Source organism: Mesocricetus auratus, unplaced genomic scaffold (genome assembly GCF_017639785.1).
Source record: "Mesocricetus auratus isolate SY011 unplaced genomic scaffold, BCM_Maur_2.0 Super-Scaffold_100003, whole genome shotgun sequence".
NCBI lineage: Eukaryota > Metazoa > Chordata > Mammalia > Rodentia > Cricetidae > Mesocricetus > Mesocricetus auratus.
This window is the reverse complement of record NW_024429188.1, coordinates 71,900,837-71,916,169: the sequence shown is the minus strand read 5'-3', so window position 1 is coordinate 71,916,169 and position 15,333 is coordinate 71,900,837. Positions and strand designations below refer to the sequence as shown.

General features: G+C 43.0%; 1 protein-coding gene across 1 annotated transcript; it reads right to left on the bottom strand.

The window, feature by feature from the left end:
- Positions 1–4,162: 4,162 nt before the first annotated feature.
- Positions 4,163–14,453, bottom strand: Tmem35a (transmembrane protein 35A). Its single transcript, XM_005072493.4, has 2 exons — positions 14,190–14,453; positions 4,163–4,675 (listed from the first exon to the last, which is right to left on the bottom strand). The coding sequence occupies exons 1-2, from the start codon at positions 14,307–14,309 to the stop codon at positions 4,292–4,294; spliced, it is 504 nt and encodes a 167-aa protein (XP_005072550.1). The 5' UTR covers positions 14,310–14,453; the 3' UTR covers positions 4,163–4,291.
- Between the last annotated feature and the right edge of the window lie 880 nt (positions 14,454–15,333).

Genomic DNA, 15,333 nt, shown 5'->3' with positions numbered 1-15,333 from the left:
CCGGCTCCGCCCCGCGCATGCGCCCCGGGGGAGACCGCGGCAGGGGAGGAGCGAGTTTGCCTGAAAACTAATTGGTTTGAGTGCAGCTCTAAAAAGGCGGGAGGTGGCGTGCACTAGGGGAAAATGACGCAGCTAAATGACGCAGAGCGGCTGGCCCCACCCACGGAGGCCTGGGACACGCCCCGGCCGGCAGTTGCTACTGGAGTCGGTTGATTGGTGGCGTTCTCCGTGTTCTGAGAAGGTTTGCAACAGTCATTCTGAGTGAATGAGTGTTAAGTGGTTTGGCGTTGAATTTAACGTGCTCAAGTGTGGTATTCATTTTGCCCACATTAACCCCGAAATGTCGGGGCTTTGAATCTGCAGGAAAACGCGAAACTGAAAACTTGACAATAAAGGTGGCTTTTCCCCATGCTGTGACTTAAAGTGTCTGTCGCTTTCCTGTGGAGTTTAGGGTGACAGGGAAGTGGGGCGGGAGGGAATGGGCGGTATGAGGAAACCACAAGATCTGCCTACTTTTGACAGTCGATGGGTACAACTAATTCAAATTTACTAAAAACCATATTCTGGATCATATGTTAAGCCACCTTGAAGGTGGCTGTCAACATGTAAATAAATATTCTTAACCTTGAAGAACTAACTGACCTTAAACTAGCTAAACCAGCAACAAAAACTTACTGTGAGATCTAACTTTAGCCCCTAATTAAAGCATCTGTTAAACTAGGAATAGAACCCAGAGTGGTGGCTGTAGCGTCTAATCCCAGCACAGGAGAGACTGAGGGAGTCAAACCACCGAAGGTTTTCAGGACCCTCTGGGCTACAGTGTGATCTTGTCGTAAACAGAGTTAGTTCCAGGATACGCTCCAAAGCTACACAGAGAAACTCTGCCTCGAAAAACCAAAGAGAGAGACAGACAGAGAAAGAAGAACGAAAGAAAGACGGGAAGGAAGGAAGGAAGGAAGGAAGGAAGGAAGGAAGGAAGGAAGGAAGGAAGGAAGGAAGGAAGGAAAGAAGGAAGGAAGGAAGGAAGGAAGGAAGGAAAATTAAGGATAAAAGAGGACATGTAGAAATGTAATGCCTCTCAGCGACTTGCGGCCATAAGATTATTATGAACTTTATACAAAAGTATACAGGAAAAATGTGCCATCTCAGACAAGCATAAATAACCAAGAATTAAGTTGAAGTGTTTGAGATAGACATCAACCCCATCTATGACCTACCAGAGTGTGTGAAGGAACTGGTCCTGTGGAACCATATCTGCAGTATCTCCTTCATATCTGCAGTATTTCCACGAATTGAGGCATCAGCCTATTATCCAAGAGGAGTTTTGGTGAGGGTCCAGTATTGATGGAGTACCAGAAGCCAGGGGCCTTGAACTGACCCACAGTTCATTGCAATGAGCATTTGCAAGTAAAGCTGAGTGGACAAAAGGGTATACTGTGGGAAAGACATATAGCAGCTCCCAATGCCATTAAGATGAAATGAAGAGGTGTTGAAGACTCGGGAAAGAGGAGCTAAGTGGTTTTATGCTTATTTTTAATTAGTATTTTAAAATTTTTGATGGGGGAATGCTACAGGGATAAGGGGCACATATGTCAGGACTGGAAAATGAGCAGGATTGGGGTACATAATGTAAAATTCCCAAAGAATCAATAAGAAATTATGTTTAAAAAGGAAAGGAAAGGAAAAAACAGCAATAAAAGAGAAAATGTATAGATATAATGCCTCTCAGAAACTGGATGCCATAAGATTATTAGGTAATATATGCAAAACTATACAGGAAACATTTGCCATCTCAGACAAGCATAAATAATCGAGGATCAAGTTGAAGTATTTGAGATAAACTAGAGCAGAAACGACTACCACATCTAACATGGTTTTCAGAGTACTTTAACAAACTCATTTACTCATGCATAAAAATTGAGACTGTCCATTTTTTCTGATAGCTAGTCTTTAGGAAAATTGAAATTTTTATTGAGCCATTTATCATGTTTTTAATGATTTAATACACTCAAAGAAGTGTAAACTGGACAGGATTGAAGGCTTCACCCTCCTTTTCACAGATGAAATGAAACCCTAAGTGATGAAAAAACTTACTTAACATGACAAATTTGTGGCAGTGCAACTTGTCACTTTGTGGACATACTGTGGTAAAAGATACTGCTTCATATTTATTTAATGAATCCTTGGTTTTTTCTAAAATAATTTTTCTTTTTTTTTTTTTTTTGAGACAGGGTTTCTCTATAGCTTTGGAGCCTGACCTGGCACTCACTCTGTAGACCAGGCTGGTCTCAAACTCATAGACATCCGTCTGCCTCTGCCTCCCGAGTGCTGGGATTAAAGGCATGAGCCACCATCACCTGGTCTGAAATAATTTTTCATCTGTTCCTTTGAATCACTCAATAAAGACGTTCTTGAATCTGGAGATGGCACTGGGATCCTAAGGCTTTATCCTAAGACGAAGGCTTTCCCTCTTACATGGTAACTTCAAAAAAGGATGAAGGAACTTAAAAGGATGAACATGTTAGCAGCCTCATTTGTATACTGAGATTATTATACCTTTCTTCTTTTCTTCTTCATCTAGACTTCGTTTGTTTAAGAGCCCAGAGTTAGGTGTTTTGATACATACATTTAGCTCAGCACTCAGAAGGCAGAAGCAGATGGATCTCCCTGAGTTCCAGGCCAGTCAGAGATATATAAGAGACCTTATTTCAGAGACAGGGAGAGAGAGAGTGCAGGTGTGTCCTGGGTGTAGTGAGTGACATAGTCCTGGATGTCCAGTATTTATGAACTAAAGAAAGATAATCTCTTCTTGAAGGCCAATTTAGGCTACACAATGAAACCTTGCCTTAAAACAAATGAATACCACCAACAAACTCAAGAAATTCACACGGACAGAAGAATCCGAGTCCCTTGATTATAGGAATGTTTTCTTGCCAGATTTTCAGTCCATATCTATACCATGTCATCCAAATTTTGAAATCATTTATTTTGAAAGAATGAGCGAAAGAGGACAGTTATCAATATTACCAAGAACAAAGACACTGAAGGAAATACAGTAAGTACTCTCCCCACACACAACCCCCACCCCCTTTCCTATCCCTGGCACAATATTAAAACCATAAAAGCACAGTTAACAAAGAGAAACAGCAGTATGTAACTACGAAAGCAAGCTTCCATACTGCTCAATCCAACTAACCCATGTCAAATGCCCTTACCCTAGTTAAACTCCACCCACTGGAATGCTGAAGAGGTGTATAATACACATTTCTGGGGGTATTTTGGACTTCCTTAACATTAGCAAAGTTTGGTGACAAATCAATAGGAGTAGAGGACTCACTCATCTGATATATAAACACTGGCTATAACTTCTGCATTCAGTTTCATGTTTCAGAAAACTGCTAGGGCTGGAAATTCAAACTTCTAACAGGATCAATGGCTGATCCCTCAGTGGAAACTGTGGGGAAGCTGTCAGACTCTGGTTGGCTACTGGGAATAGTGAAAGTGGGGCAGTGTTGGGCTTAAAACTAAATTTGACCACAAATAATTGCTAATTGCATTTCAAACTGCAAGCCAAAGAGCTCACTCAGTAGCTTGGGCTCAGACAAAGGCAAGGAGAAACCTCCTACTGCGTCGCTTGAAGATGCAGACTAGCTATTAGCTGCATATATCCATTGTTTGAATTAAACTTGATGTTGAGTGTTTCAGACTTAAAAGTTGAGCTAGAGGCTAATTAAATTGAAGAAACTCTTCCCATAAAATGGTGAGTTTAAGTTTACAGCTTAATGCAGAAAGGGAATTCTACCCCAGATGAAAATAGGTTCTTTGTTTTCTAGCAGAATAGGAATCTCTTAACAGGAGGCTTCCTTTAGTCTACCTTTGCTCGAATTTGTGTATACGGGGAAGGACACCTGTGCCGGATTAGTTCAAGACCAGAGCCTCCTCTACACATGCGTGTATACTAACACACATGGCAGTTAAATACATTCCCTCACACTGCATCTCACAGTCACAGGCTTGCTGGAGTCCACCTCACAAACACCTCAGTAGTAGCCATGGGCAGTTACATGCAGCAAGATGTGAGCATTGCTCCAGAGTGATTAAAGGCGGTGCACGGATGGAAATGTGGGGAGGTCATTTTAGAGTAGAGATACACACAAGCCAATTAACTTGCAGTTTTTATTTGTCTCTTTTCCCCAAGATAAATAAATCAAATGAAAACCACACACTGTTATCTTCTTGGGTGTCAAGGAAGCAAGTGCTTCGAAAGTCCACTTTTTGCACTTTCGATTCCCTAGGACACTTTCACTTTGCCCTGCGGGGCCTTCTCATACAAGGAGGGTTGCTGCTCTGCACTCTCAGGCAAGGCCTTCTTCTCAGAAGGCCGTTCTTCAGGCTTGCGGGCAATCAACAGGCGGCAAGTGAGCAGGATTCCAAACACCAGAGCATGCGCATAGCGTTTGAGAGGATCACCGACCAGCTGGTGGAAGAAAAGCACCGCCAACACCAGCAGGAGCAGTAAGAAGTTGGCCACATCTTTGGGACGCCCAGGTACCAGGGTCATGACGATGCCACAGGCCACTTCAAGAGCGCCAATGCTTTTCCGAAGGAGAATGGAATTGATGCCCAGTTTCTTCAGCAGGGGAAGGGCTCGGACATAGCTCTTGTAAGCACGTTTCTAGAGTTGGGATATCATAAAGAAATCAATGCATTAGTCACAATTTTAACATCAGAATGAAGAAAACGCCAGCAAGGGACTTTTTTTCCCTACCATCACCTTTTCATACCAACCAAAAGTATCCCATTTTTCACCCTGTTCCTTAAATAAAACCTTGTGAATGGGATAAGAAAAATGGAGGCAAAAAAAAGAAAGAAAAAAAGAAAAGAAAAATGGAGGCAATCTCTTTGGGATCTCTAATTTAAAAACTATAAAAAATATAGTGTTGGAGAGATGGTTCAGTGGTTAAGAGCACTGGCTGTGTTGGGCATGGTGGCACATGCTTTTAATCTCAGCACTTGGTGGGGGCAAAGGCAGGCTGATCTCTGTGAGTTCAAGGTCAGCCTGGTCCATATAGTGTGCTCCAGAACAGCCAGGATTGCATAGTTTAGAGATCCTGTCTCAAAGCAACCACAATAACTAAAAGAGCACTGGGTACTCTTGCAGGGGACCTAGATTGGATTCCCAATAACACATAGGGCTCATAACCTCTTCTAGCTCCAGTTCCATGGGGAACCTGCATCTTCTGGCTTCTGTGGCACTGCAAAAATGTAACGCACAGACACACATACAGAAAAAAAACACTCATACCCATAAAAAAGAATTCGAATGAGCCATCAAACCACAAAGAAGGCCCTCAGCCAACCCAGACCCGCTAGCACCTTGACATTGGATTTAGACTCCTGAACTGTAAAAAAAAAACAAATGTGTGTTGCTCACAAATTGCCAGTTTGTACCATTTTGTTATGGTGATCTGAATGGACTAAGACAGGAACCAAAAGTAATAATGTAGCAAGTCTAGCTTTATAACACTTTTTAGTTATTACCTGTAAATCACTAACAAACTGAAAGAAATTCATTGAACCCATAAAACTGGTCCATGCAATCCATATCCACACCTTCTAGTACTTGCTTTGTCCAAACCCAAATGCAAGACGATGTATGGGAAAGCCTCACAAATTCGGACTCCCTTTATTGGAATGCATGGTAGGTTTTTAAAAAGCAGAGTTGAAGTATACAATTGTAGAATATGCAAAAAATGCTGATCAAATTAAAAATACAATGGGGCTACAGTTGACAGAGTAGTTGCCTAGCATGCATGAGGCCCTGGGTTCAAAGCCCAGACTGCATGAATCGAGCATGTTGGCACTTGCCTGTAAGCCCCACACTCCAGTGGTGAAGGCAAGAAAATCAGAAGCCGAAGGCCATCTTTAGCTACATAGTTAGAGGTTAGCCTGATATACATGAGAGCCCAGTCTCAAAGAACAAACAAATCCTGGTTCCATTCACTGTCTCAATCTTTATTCTTTGCATATACTAGGCACTGTACTAACTATTCTGAATACAAATATGAATCTTTCAAAAGGAAAGCGTTATCATCTTTTAAAATTTATCTATTTCTTCTCATATTTTACATTCTGACCAGTTTTGCCTCCCTCATCTCCTCCAGTTTGTTGTCCCCCCACCTCCACCTCCCAGATCCACTCCTCCTCCTTTTCCTTCAGAATAGGGCAGCCCACCTATGGACATCAACCAAACATGGACTATCAAGTTACAATAAGACTAGACACATGCCCTCATATCAAGACTGGATGAGGCAATCCAATAGGAGGAAAGAGGTCTCAAAAGCAGGCAAAAGAGTCAGAGAGATCCCCCACTCCCACTGTTGGGAGTACCACAAGAACACCAGGCTATACAACCCTAAGGTATATGTAGAGGACGTAGCTCAGGCCCATACAGGCCCCCTGATTGTCACTCCAGTCTCTGTGAGCTCCTGTGAACCCCGCTTAGTTGATTCTTGAAGCTTGAAGCTTAAAACGGAAGGAGTAGATACTGAAATGTGTAAGTGTGATAAAGTTTAGGTATAGCAGAGGCACATCAGATCTCCTCAGATGGTGATGGTGGGAGCAGAATCCTAAAAGAAAATCTGGTGTTTACAGGAACAATAAAGGCTTGGCAAATGGAGGAAAATGGATGGGTAAAAAGGTCCTAAAGTAGATAAATGTGCTGCAAACAGTACTTCACTTTGGCATGGACTAGAGCAGGGAAGGGAAGGGAGACACGAAATAGAAGAAAAGCATATGGACTGCATGATAGAAAACTTTATTGCGTTATGGAGCTTTGAACTTTGTCCTATAAGCCAGTGGAAGCAAATTAATCTGATTTTAAGGAATGTCTTTTTGGAAACCATGAGGATGAATTTGAACTTGCAAACAAAAAGACTGAATGAAATGCCTGGAATAGCAATATAGAACATACACACACATTTAAAAACCCCAAACAAATAAAAATGCATAAACAATTCTAGGGCTGAAGATGTAGCTCAGTCGGTAGAGTGCTAGTCTAGTATGCAGGAGACTGAATGAGTTGGGCAGGTTTCCACATATGTTAATCCTAGCCTAGGAGGAAGAGACAGGAGGAGCTGAAGGTCAAGATCATCATCAGCTACAAACTGAGTTGGAGGCCAGACTGGGATACGTGTGATCCTGTCTTAAAACAAAACAAACAAACAAAAAACAGAGAAAGGACAAACAATTCTAGAATTCACAAATAAGAGAAGATAGGTAAAATTGTTTTTATTATCTGATTTTACTTAATATGATCTCCAGTTTCATTCATTTTCCAGCAAATGACATAATTTCATTCTTCTTTATGACTCAATAAAACCCCATACTGTAAGATGAGACTCCTGGTGGATGGAGAAACGGCTCAGCAGTTAAGAGCAAGTACTGCTCTATCTGAAGACCCAAGTTCAATTCTCAGCACCTATGTTGGGTGGCTCACAACCACCTGTGACTACAGCTCCAGAAGATCTAAGGCCTCTGACCTCCATGGGCACCTGCAGTTATGAATTCGTGGGTTGGTAGTGGTTCAATCCCAAGTTTATACAACACACACAGACTTCTCAAAGGCACCAAATGAAGCACCACTCAGGTCAGATCCCAATTTCTTCAGCTGTAGACTGAAGAAATGTTAAACTTACATCTCTATTAGACCCTTCTCACCATTCATAACTATAGCATATGTTTACTAGATATTGTAAGTAATCTATAGATGAGAATATATACATGACCAATGTAAATACTAGATGATTTTAAGCATCCAAGGATTTGGGTATCACTCCACTGTTGTTCCTGCCCTGATCCTGAGCATGTAAAAAATATGTTAGCCATAGTTCTTCCTCCCTCTCCTCACCTTAGGTTAGAGCACGGGTTTTGGGGGGTGAAATTAAAGACAGATTTGCCAGGCACAGTAAATTCTAGGCCCAAGGAAACCAGAGCCATGTGGAGCAGAACTCAGCTCCGAGTTACAGATGTTGACTGCCCCTTTCCTCCATGGTTAACCATTAGCCTCCACCCCACTCCCGCCTCTTCATCCTGGTGATAGTAGCAGGAGGATATTAGAGAAAGAATTCTAGATCTGAGGGGCTTCTTTAATATTTATGTGGACCATTTTCTCTCTTTCTTTTGAAGACATTTTCATGTAGCCAACCCAGGGTGGCCTTAATATGTAGCTAAGGATGATCTTGTACTCCTGGTCCTCCCTCTGTCTCCAGGGTCTCCTGTAACCTAGGCTGGCCTCAATAAATAGCTGAGGATGCCTTTGAATTCCTGTTCCTCATGCTTGTACCTCTCAAGTGCAAGGATTACTGGAATAAGTCAAAGCCTACCACATTCATTTTCAAAAGGGCCATTCTTTTTGTAATAAATTTTATTTAAATTAAAAGCAATCTTATTTTACATACCAATCTCAGTTCCCTCTCCCTTCCATCCTCCTAGGCCCCCCCCACCAAACCCCTCATTCCACACCCTATCTACTCCCCAGAGAGGGTGAGGCCTTCCATGAGGGATCATCAAAGTCTGTCACATCATTGGCTTCAGTTTTTAAGTCTCGCCTTTTGTTTCTGAGAATAAGAGGACCATTCTTAATTAACACTAAGTTTTTCAAGGAGGAATTCCTAAATCTTAAAGTTTGAGCTTCTGGAGGACGCACAAAGGAGAGAAGTTAAGTTTCTTAGAGATCCTACAGTCCCTTCAAATACCATAACTTCCAGATATACACTGCGTAGTTTAGTCAAATGCTTCAAATCACTTAAAGGCAATCCTGTAGCATTATCCTTGGACCTGTATTTGTTTTGTTGCTTGTATCTTATTGCCTCGGTTTCCCCTTTTATAAATTGGATGATTATTTTGGAAATGTGAGTGAAGATTCACAGTACCATAGCTTCAAGTGAGAGTAAAATTCTCCCTTCTCTCTCTCTCTCTCTCTCTCTCTCTCTCTCTCTCTCTCTCTCTCTCTCTCTCTCTCTCTCTCTGTTAGAAATCAGAGCCTTGAGAGGGCAGTGACTGAAAAGGGCATCGGATGTGATGGAGTGCCGATCGTCGGCTTCTAATGGAAACATACTTGAATGGGGGATATTCTGAAATTTTCTGAACTGTACGGTTATGTGTTGGCTGTGTGTTATACTCCAATAACATTTACAGGAGCAGTGTATGAGAGTGGAAGAGTGCACTTACAAAAATATATTTTGCCTAAAAGTCTCAGCCTAGTTACTATCTTAGACCACATAAAACCTACACAAGTGCTGCAAATTTTGCTGACTCATGTATGATTTTTATGAATTTTTGCAGAAAAGAGGCCACCTGTGAATCATGGAGCATTATTTGGATGCAATAAAAAGCTCATCACATTAAATTGCCAACTATTCACATGAATGATAAGCACCTTCTCAGAGATTCCGCTTTCCATTGTCATTTATACTTACCTGAAGAGGACTCTAACAAAGCTGATCCCATTAAGCAAAGGGGATCCTGTCTACATTGCTTCTTAGAGTGGGTGAACCTGTCCTCTCCTGTTAAGTCAAAACCACTCTGAAACAAAGTCAGGTGTTGGCCAAACTGAGAGTCTGCAAGATTCCAGAAAGAGCTCTGATGTAATGTGCATAGTTGACCTTGTCCGGCTATCTGTGTGAACTAAGCAAGACATGTCACATCTCAGGGTCTGTTTTCTCTCTAAGGGAATAGATATACTGCACCACTTCCAAGAAGTCTAAGCATCAGTGAATTACTACCCTATTACCTAGTTGGGAAGCAATTAATGGCACTGATTGGAAGCATAAAAGATTGCCTATGGACATTAAATAAACTGTACAAACATGTTGGGAATGTCTCATTAGGGTTACACAAACAGGGGAGCATTTAACTAACTACAGATAACCAAATTAGCACAATTAACAAATCTTTTCTGTGAGGGGATGCAAAGAATCAGAGATGTACTCCATGGTCCCCAGGGTCCAAATCCTTTGGCATCTTTGTGACAGTATTTTGGTGTTTTCCTACTAATGCATATGTGGTCTCCTGTGCTTACAGGATACAAGCACCACTAAAGAAAGCTGAATATAAATTGCATGCAAGTTAGCCATTCATATACCCCCAGTCCCTGCACAGGAAACTGCTTAGCAGCATCTGTAAGCATTGTCTCCCAATTCAAGTGAACTAATGAGGCATTCAGTCAAGGGCGGCTTCGATCCTGCAGGATTCCCTTGGGATATAGAAGACTGTATAATAACACTTCCTTAATCTGGGGGAGGTATGAGACAACACACGCCAAATGGATTATTCAGAGATGCATGTGCTAATTCTGTAGGAGAGACACTGTGAATTACACAGCAGCAAGTGGATTCTTCAATATTATCTGATTGCATAAGGTCTGCTCACAAGAACGAGTGAAAGTACATTTTGTTCTCCTGTGCGCTCGATTCTTGCCCCTTAAGCGACCATTCAAATTAGTTAGAAAACCCACTGCATAAAATAGAATCAATTATCACCATTACCTACTCAAAGATTTCCTTGAACACCTACTGTAACAAGCATTGTACCATACATTATAAACATGCTGTCTCAGCTAATATTTACAACCTTTTGATATAGGAATTTTTATTCCCATGTTACAAATAAGGAAACCAAGAGTGCCAGAATTCTATATCTGGCTTGAATGAGTCCAAATCCTGCACTCTTCCCACTAATATTTCCTGTATTCTCCAGTGAAGCCAGAAGAAAAGTTCATAGTCTTTTGTTTGGTTTTTAGCATTTTCTCCAGTTATTCATCATAGAGGAAATAATACCTAAGACAATGTAATATCTTTATTTATTTTGTTACCGAGACAGGGTCTCTCTATATATCCCTAGCTGTCTTGGAACTTGCCCAGGCTAGCCTCAAACTCAGAGAGATTCACCCACCATTGCCTCTCAATTGCTGGGGTTAAAAGTGTACTCCACATGCCTAGAATATAATGCCTTTAAAATCGAGGTAAACAAATAGAAAAGAAGCTGGGTAGTGGTGGTGCACACCTTTAATCCATGCACTTGGGAGGCAGAGGCAAGCAGATCTCTGTGAATTTGAGGCCAGCTTTGTCTTCAGAGTGAGTTCCAGGACAGGTTCCAAATCTACAGAGAAAGCCTGTCTCAAAAGACCAAAAAGAAAAGAAAAGAAATGCATAAGTCTAAATTTGAAAAATTGGCTCAGAAATAAAACAACCACCCAAAATATAGAATGGATTGGGGGATTGAACTCATGCAAAAGAAAAAGGAAGAATAATGTCAGATATTTTTAAGAGTCAGTGGTAGGTTTTGTCAACCAAAAAAAATTCAATGACTCCTTATGCACATGGTTTTCTAATCTCTTCTCTAACAATAGCTTCCCCTATGATCTTGGATAAATCATTAAACCTGGTGAGCTCCAATTATCCATTAGTAAAACAGAAAGGGCTTATAAAATGAATCACAGAGATGTTCTAAATAAGTAACATAACTACACCAGCATCACCCGTCACCACCTTGACATCTTATGAGAAATACCACTGCAGTCAACATATGACTAACTCCATTAGTGCAGAGAAGTCACTCCAAAATGGGAAATAATCATTCCATCTGTCCTAAGTTTGGTGTTCTGAAGGACTATTGGCCCCTTCTCAGAGACAAGAAATGGTTTCTGAACTGTATAATCAAGAATAAACCAGAAAGGACTGAAGGATGGTGATGGGGTAATGCAACAATGACTCTTTAGACTCATTTGTTTACCCATTCATCCTTTTGGAGACAGGGACTTACTATATACTCCAGCTTAACCTCGAACTTCCAAGTCTTTTGCCTTAGCATTCTGGGTGCTGTCAACAAATTTATATTGAGTACATTTTGCTCAAGAACTGAATACTGCCTCCCTTTCGAATGGGCTCAAGATTAAAGCTGGGACCAGCCTGGGTACTATGCAGTGGGCCCTATGTCAGAAAGCTATCAGCAGTCACAGCCTGATACTCAGCGCGCAGGAGGAGACCCTGGGAAAGAGCAGTCTGAAAATCTTCTTTAAGCTCCATACCACTTCGACATCTTCCTTCGAGTTAGATTTCCACCCCTCCGAAAGCCCCATAGTACAGAAACACAGAGTGAGCTAACACACACACAATTGTTCCCTACTGCTCTGTTAGAGTACATCAATTTAAATCTTTTTCTGTATGTGCCAGGAGACCTTCAGGCTGTTTCCTCTTGCTTTCATTAGGCTGCAATAGACAGCTCCACTCCCTAGGAAGAGGCTCACTCTAAACCCATTTGTGGCTAGTACTCCTCATGAGCTCCTGCCAAGCTGCTAGGAAGCTTCCCGATGCTGACTCCATCTTAGCCGAATTGCCTGCAGAGCCTAACACTGTACTTAGGGTGCAGCTTTGGGGGGTCCCTCTCTAAGGCAGCTGGACAAGGTTCAGAGTACAGGAAGCATAGTGAAGAAAGCTATGTCCCTAAAGAAAGGGAAAGCTCAAAATACATCTGATGTACCCAGGCACAAATGTATAAATAAACATACATGTGAAAAGTAAAACAAGAGCACATTCGTGCATTTAAAATCGAACACCAAACTAGTCCAGCAAAGACAAAAGCAGAAAAGCATTTCCCCTCCACTGCTTCCCTGTATTCCAACCTCTTCAAGCCCTTTGGTGGCTTCTGCTCCCTGACTCTACCCCCTTCCCCAGTGCAGGCAGTCTTGGCTACTTATTTTGACCTGCTTTCAATTCCATCTGGTCTAACATACTGGGAGGAGGGGAGATGGGAAAGAGAAGCATATTAGGATTTGCCACTGGGGCTAGACCTAAGCCACCTCCCCCCACCCAGGAGTAATCCCGTGGTAAGGAATGAACAGATAGCTCAAGCCAGAGCTGTGTGCAAGTGTTTTCTGAACATTTACCATTTTCCAGACTTCATCCCGTTGCAGCTCATGTTGAGGGTCCCTGGAATGTTCTGCAGCGAGCTCTGGGAGAGCCATTAATCCCTCTCAGTGTATGAGCTATTCCTTCCTGCCTCAGCCCTAAAGGAGAGACCCTCTTGCCTCTTCTCCCTCTTTCTTCTGTTCTCCCCTAAGCTCACTCCCATCTTGACCTTGAGAGCCCAGTAATGTGCTTACTCCCATTACTGGCATTCTGGCAAGGGCTTCTAGAAACAGGTTCCCTACAACCGGGGCCGGGAATCAAATAGGCAAAGTGACAGGGGCGGAGGGGAGAGCCCAAAAGTGCTGGAAACATCTCTTGCTATCTCCTAGTACTCCACGCCATAAGTCCTCATCGCACCTAACTGGGCAAGGCAGCCCAGCCCCCAGTGTGCAGAGCTGTTTTGGCCAGTCACCTTCGGGCATTCCAACTCCGCAGAGAGGAAACCTGCAGAGGGCCTGGCTCTGGGGAGCCACCAGAGGCATGGTGGGGATTACAGATGGTTTTGCAGGAGAGTATGAACAGACTTGATATATTTTGTAGATTAGCCTACACACAAGATAAAATAAAACAAAACATTCAGCTTTCCCCTCCAGGGAAGGGGCAGAAGCAGAAGCTCGGTGACCTTTATTTGGGGCAAGACTGCTTTGTCTCCAAGATCCAGATCGTGCCCGGGCGCCTAAGGGAATAACTGTCAGAGCTCTGCACATGGGATGAAGAATATCTAGCCAGCCCCTACAAACTGCTAGCTTTACGAACCTGTCTCCTCACCCCACCCCCCAGCTCTTCTTCTCCTTCCCCTTTGTTCCTCCCTAAAATAAATAAACTCTGGCTAGCTAAACTCTTTGCTTAGAGGGAAAGACTCAGACTTGCAGCCAGGCTGTGGCTGCGACTCTGGGTGTGTGCTGGGAAGAGGGACGGGCTCATCGATGACAGGTGCTACGCAGGTCTCAGCCTCCGGCTTGACTTAAAATTGGGGGTCCTCGCCGGGCAGCCCCTCCCCCAACTGGTATGCAGTGGCACGAAAACAGTTGTTCCAGGCATAGCCCACGACGAAATCGCTCTTGTCCAGCTGTTCCTTCCGAGCTGTAAAGTTGTTAGAGAGAAGGGAGGGTCCGGGGTTGGGGGAGAGGATAAGGGAAAGGCACTGGAGCGGAGAAAGAAAGGAAAGGCGGTCACAATCCCATAGGGGTGCGCTCCTCATGGCTCTTACACATCACTTACCATCTCACTGTAGGCATCCTTGCTGAGCCTGGGGGTCAACTTGATAGTCCCCATGAAAACAAAAAAGAGTCCCAGGGCCACCGAGAGGGCCACAATAGTTATGGTTCGTGGGGATGCCATGGGGTCGCCAAGGCAGGTCCCAACTAATCCTTCTGCTTTGCGCAGCCCGGGCTTTCAAGGCGCAGGCAGTTAGCACAGGGAGAGCTAGAGGCTCACTGCGGAGGCAGCAGGCAGAGAGAATGACAAAGGGAGAGGAGGGAGCTGGATAGAAAAATTGAGAGATCGAGATTCAACCTTGCTCACTACAACAATCTCTGGGTCCTAATGCCCTACGCTTGCACCTCCCTGGCGTTAAGGACCCTGAAGAAGTTGAAAAGAAGCCCCGAACTGAGACAGGAACTTCCAATTCCTAAATGCAAAGAAGGCAATTTATGCAGCAGGAAGGAGGATTTTAGAAATATATCTTTTCTACTGTTTCACCAGGTGCACGTCTAATCCCCCTCATACCTACCCTTCAGTTATTCACTCCCCCTTCAAACCTTCATCATTTCCTTCAATCAAACCATCGGTTTTCATGAAGTCATTGGTGTCTAAAAGTGTTAACACTCAAGGACAAATCCCAGTATTTTGGTGGTCGGGGCAGGAGGGTGGTGAGTTCTGGACCAACCTGGGCTACATAGATAGTTCAAGACCACCCTGAATTACTTACCAAGAGCCCCTCCAAAAATAATCCTCCCCCCAAAAAGAGAAAAATTGTTACACCATTAAGTTCTCAGGATTGACAGCAACGGAAGGATTTATCTTCTACTTCCTCAAAAAACCTTGTTATAATTAGTTTTCAAAAGCCTTCACATTGGGGCTGGAGACCAAACTCAGTTTGTGAAGAGCTTATTGCATGATACACCCCCCTTTTTTACATTTTGACTCTGTTTCTCAAAGATTTATCTTTCAATAGGCCCCACTGCCAGATGCCATCCCCTACTGACCCCACTCACTGCCCCATCCTACCAGAGCATTCCTACCACCCGTACTTTTGATCACTCCTTTTCCTTCTCCTTACTAGTCATTAGGTTATTGTCCTTACTCTTCACTGAATAACTTTTGCATCAGTGTCGCCTCCTCCATAAAGCCTCCCTAATACATG

Bases quoted from the DNA above. Each gene is read 5' to 3' on its own strand.
- Tmem35a (XM_005072493.4), bottom strand. From the start codon at position 14,309: ATGGCATCCCCACGAACCATAACTATTGTGGCCCTCTCGGTGGCCCTG. The intron at 4,676-14,189 runs GTAAGTGATGTG...TCCCAACTCTAG, and splicing joins AGGATGCCTACAGTGAGATG to AAACGTGCTTACAAGAGCTA.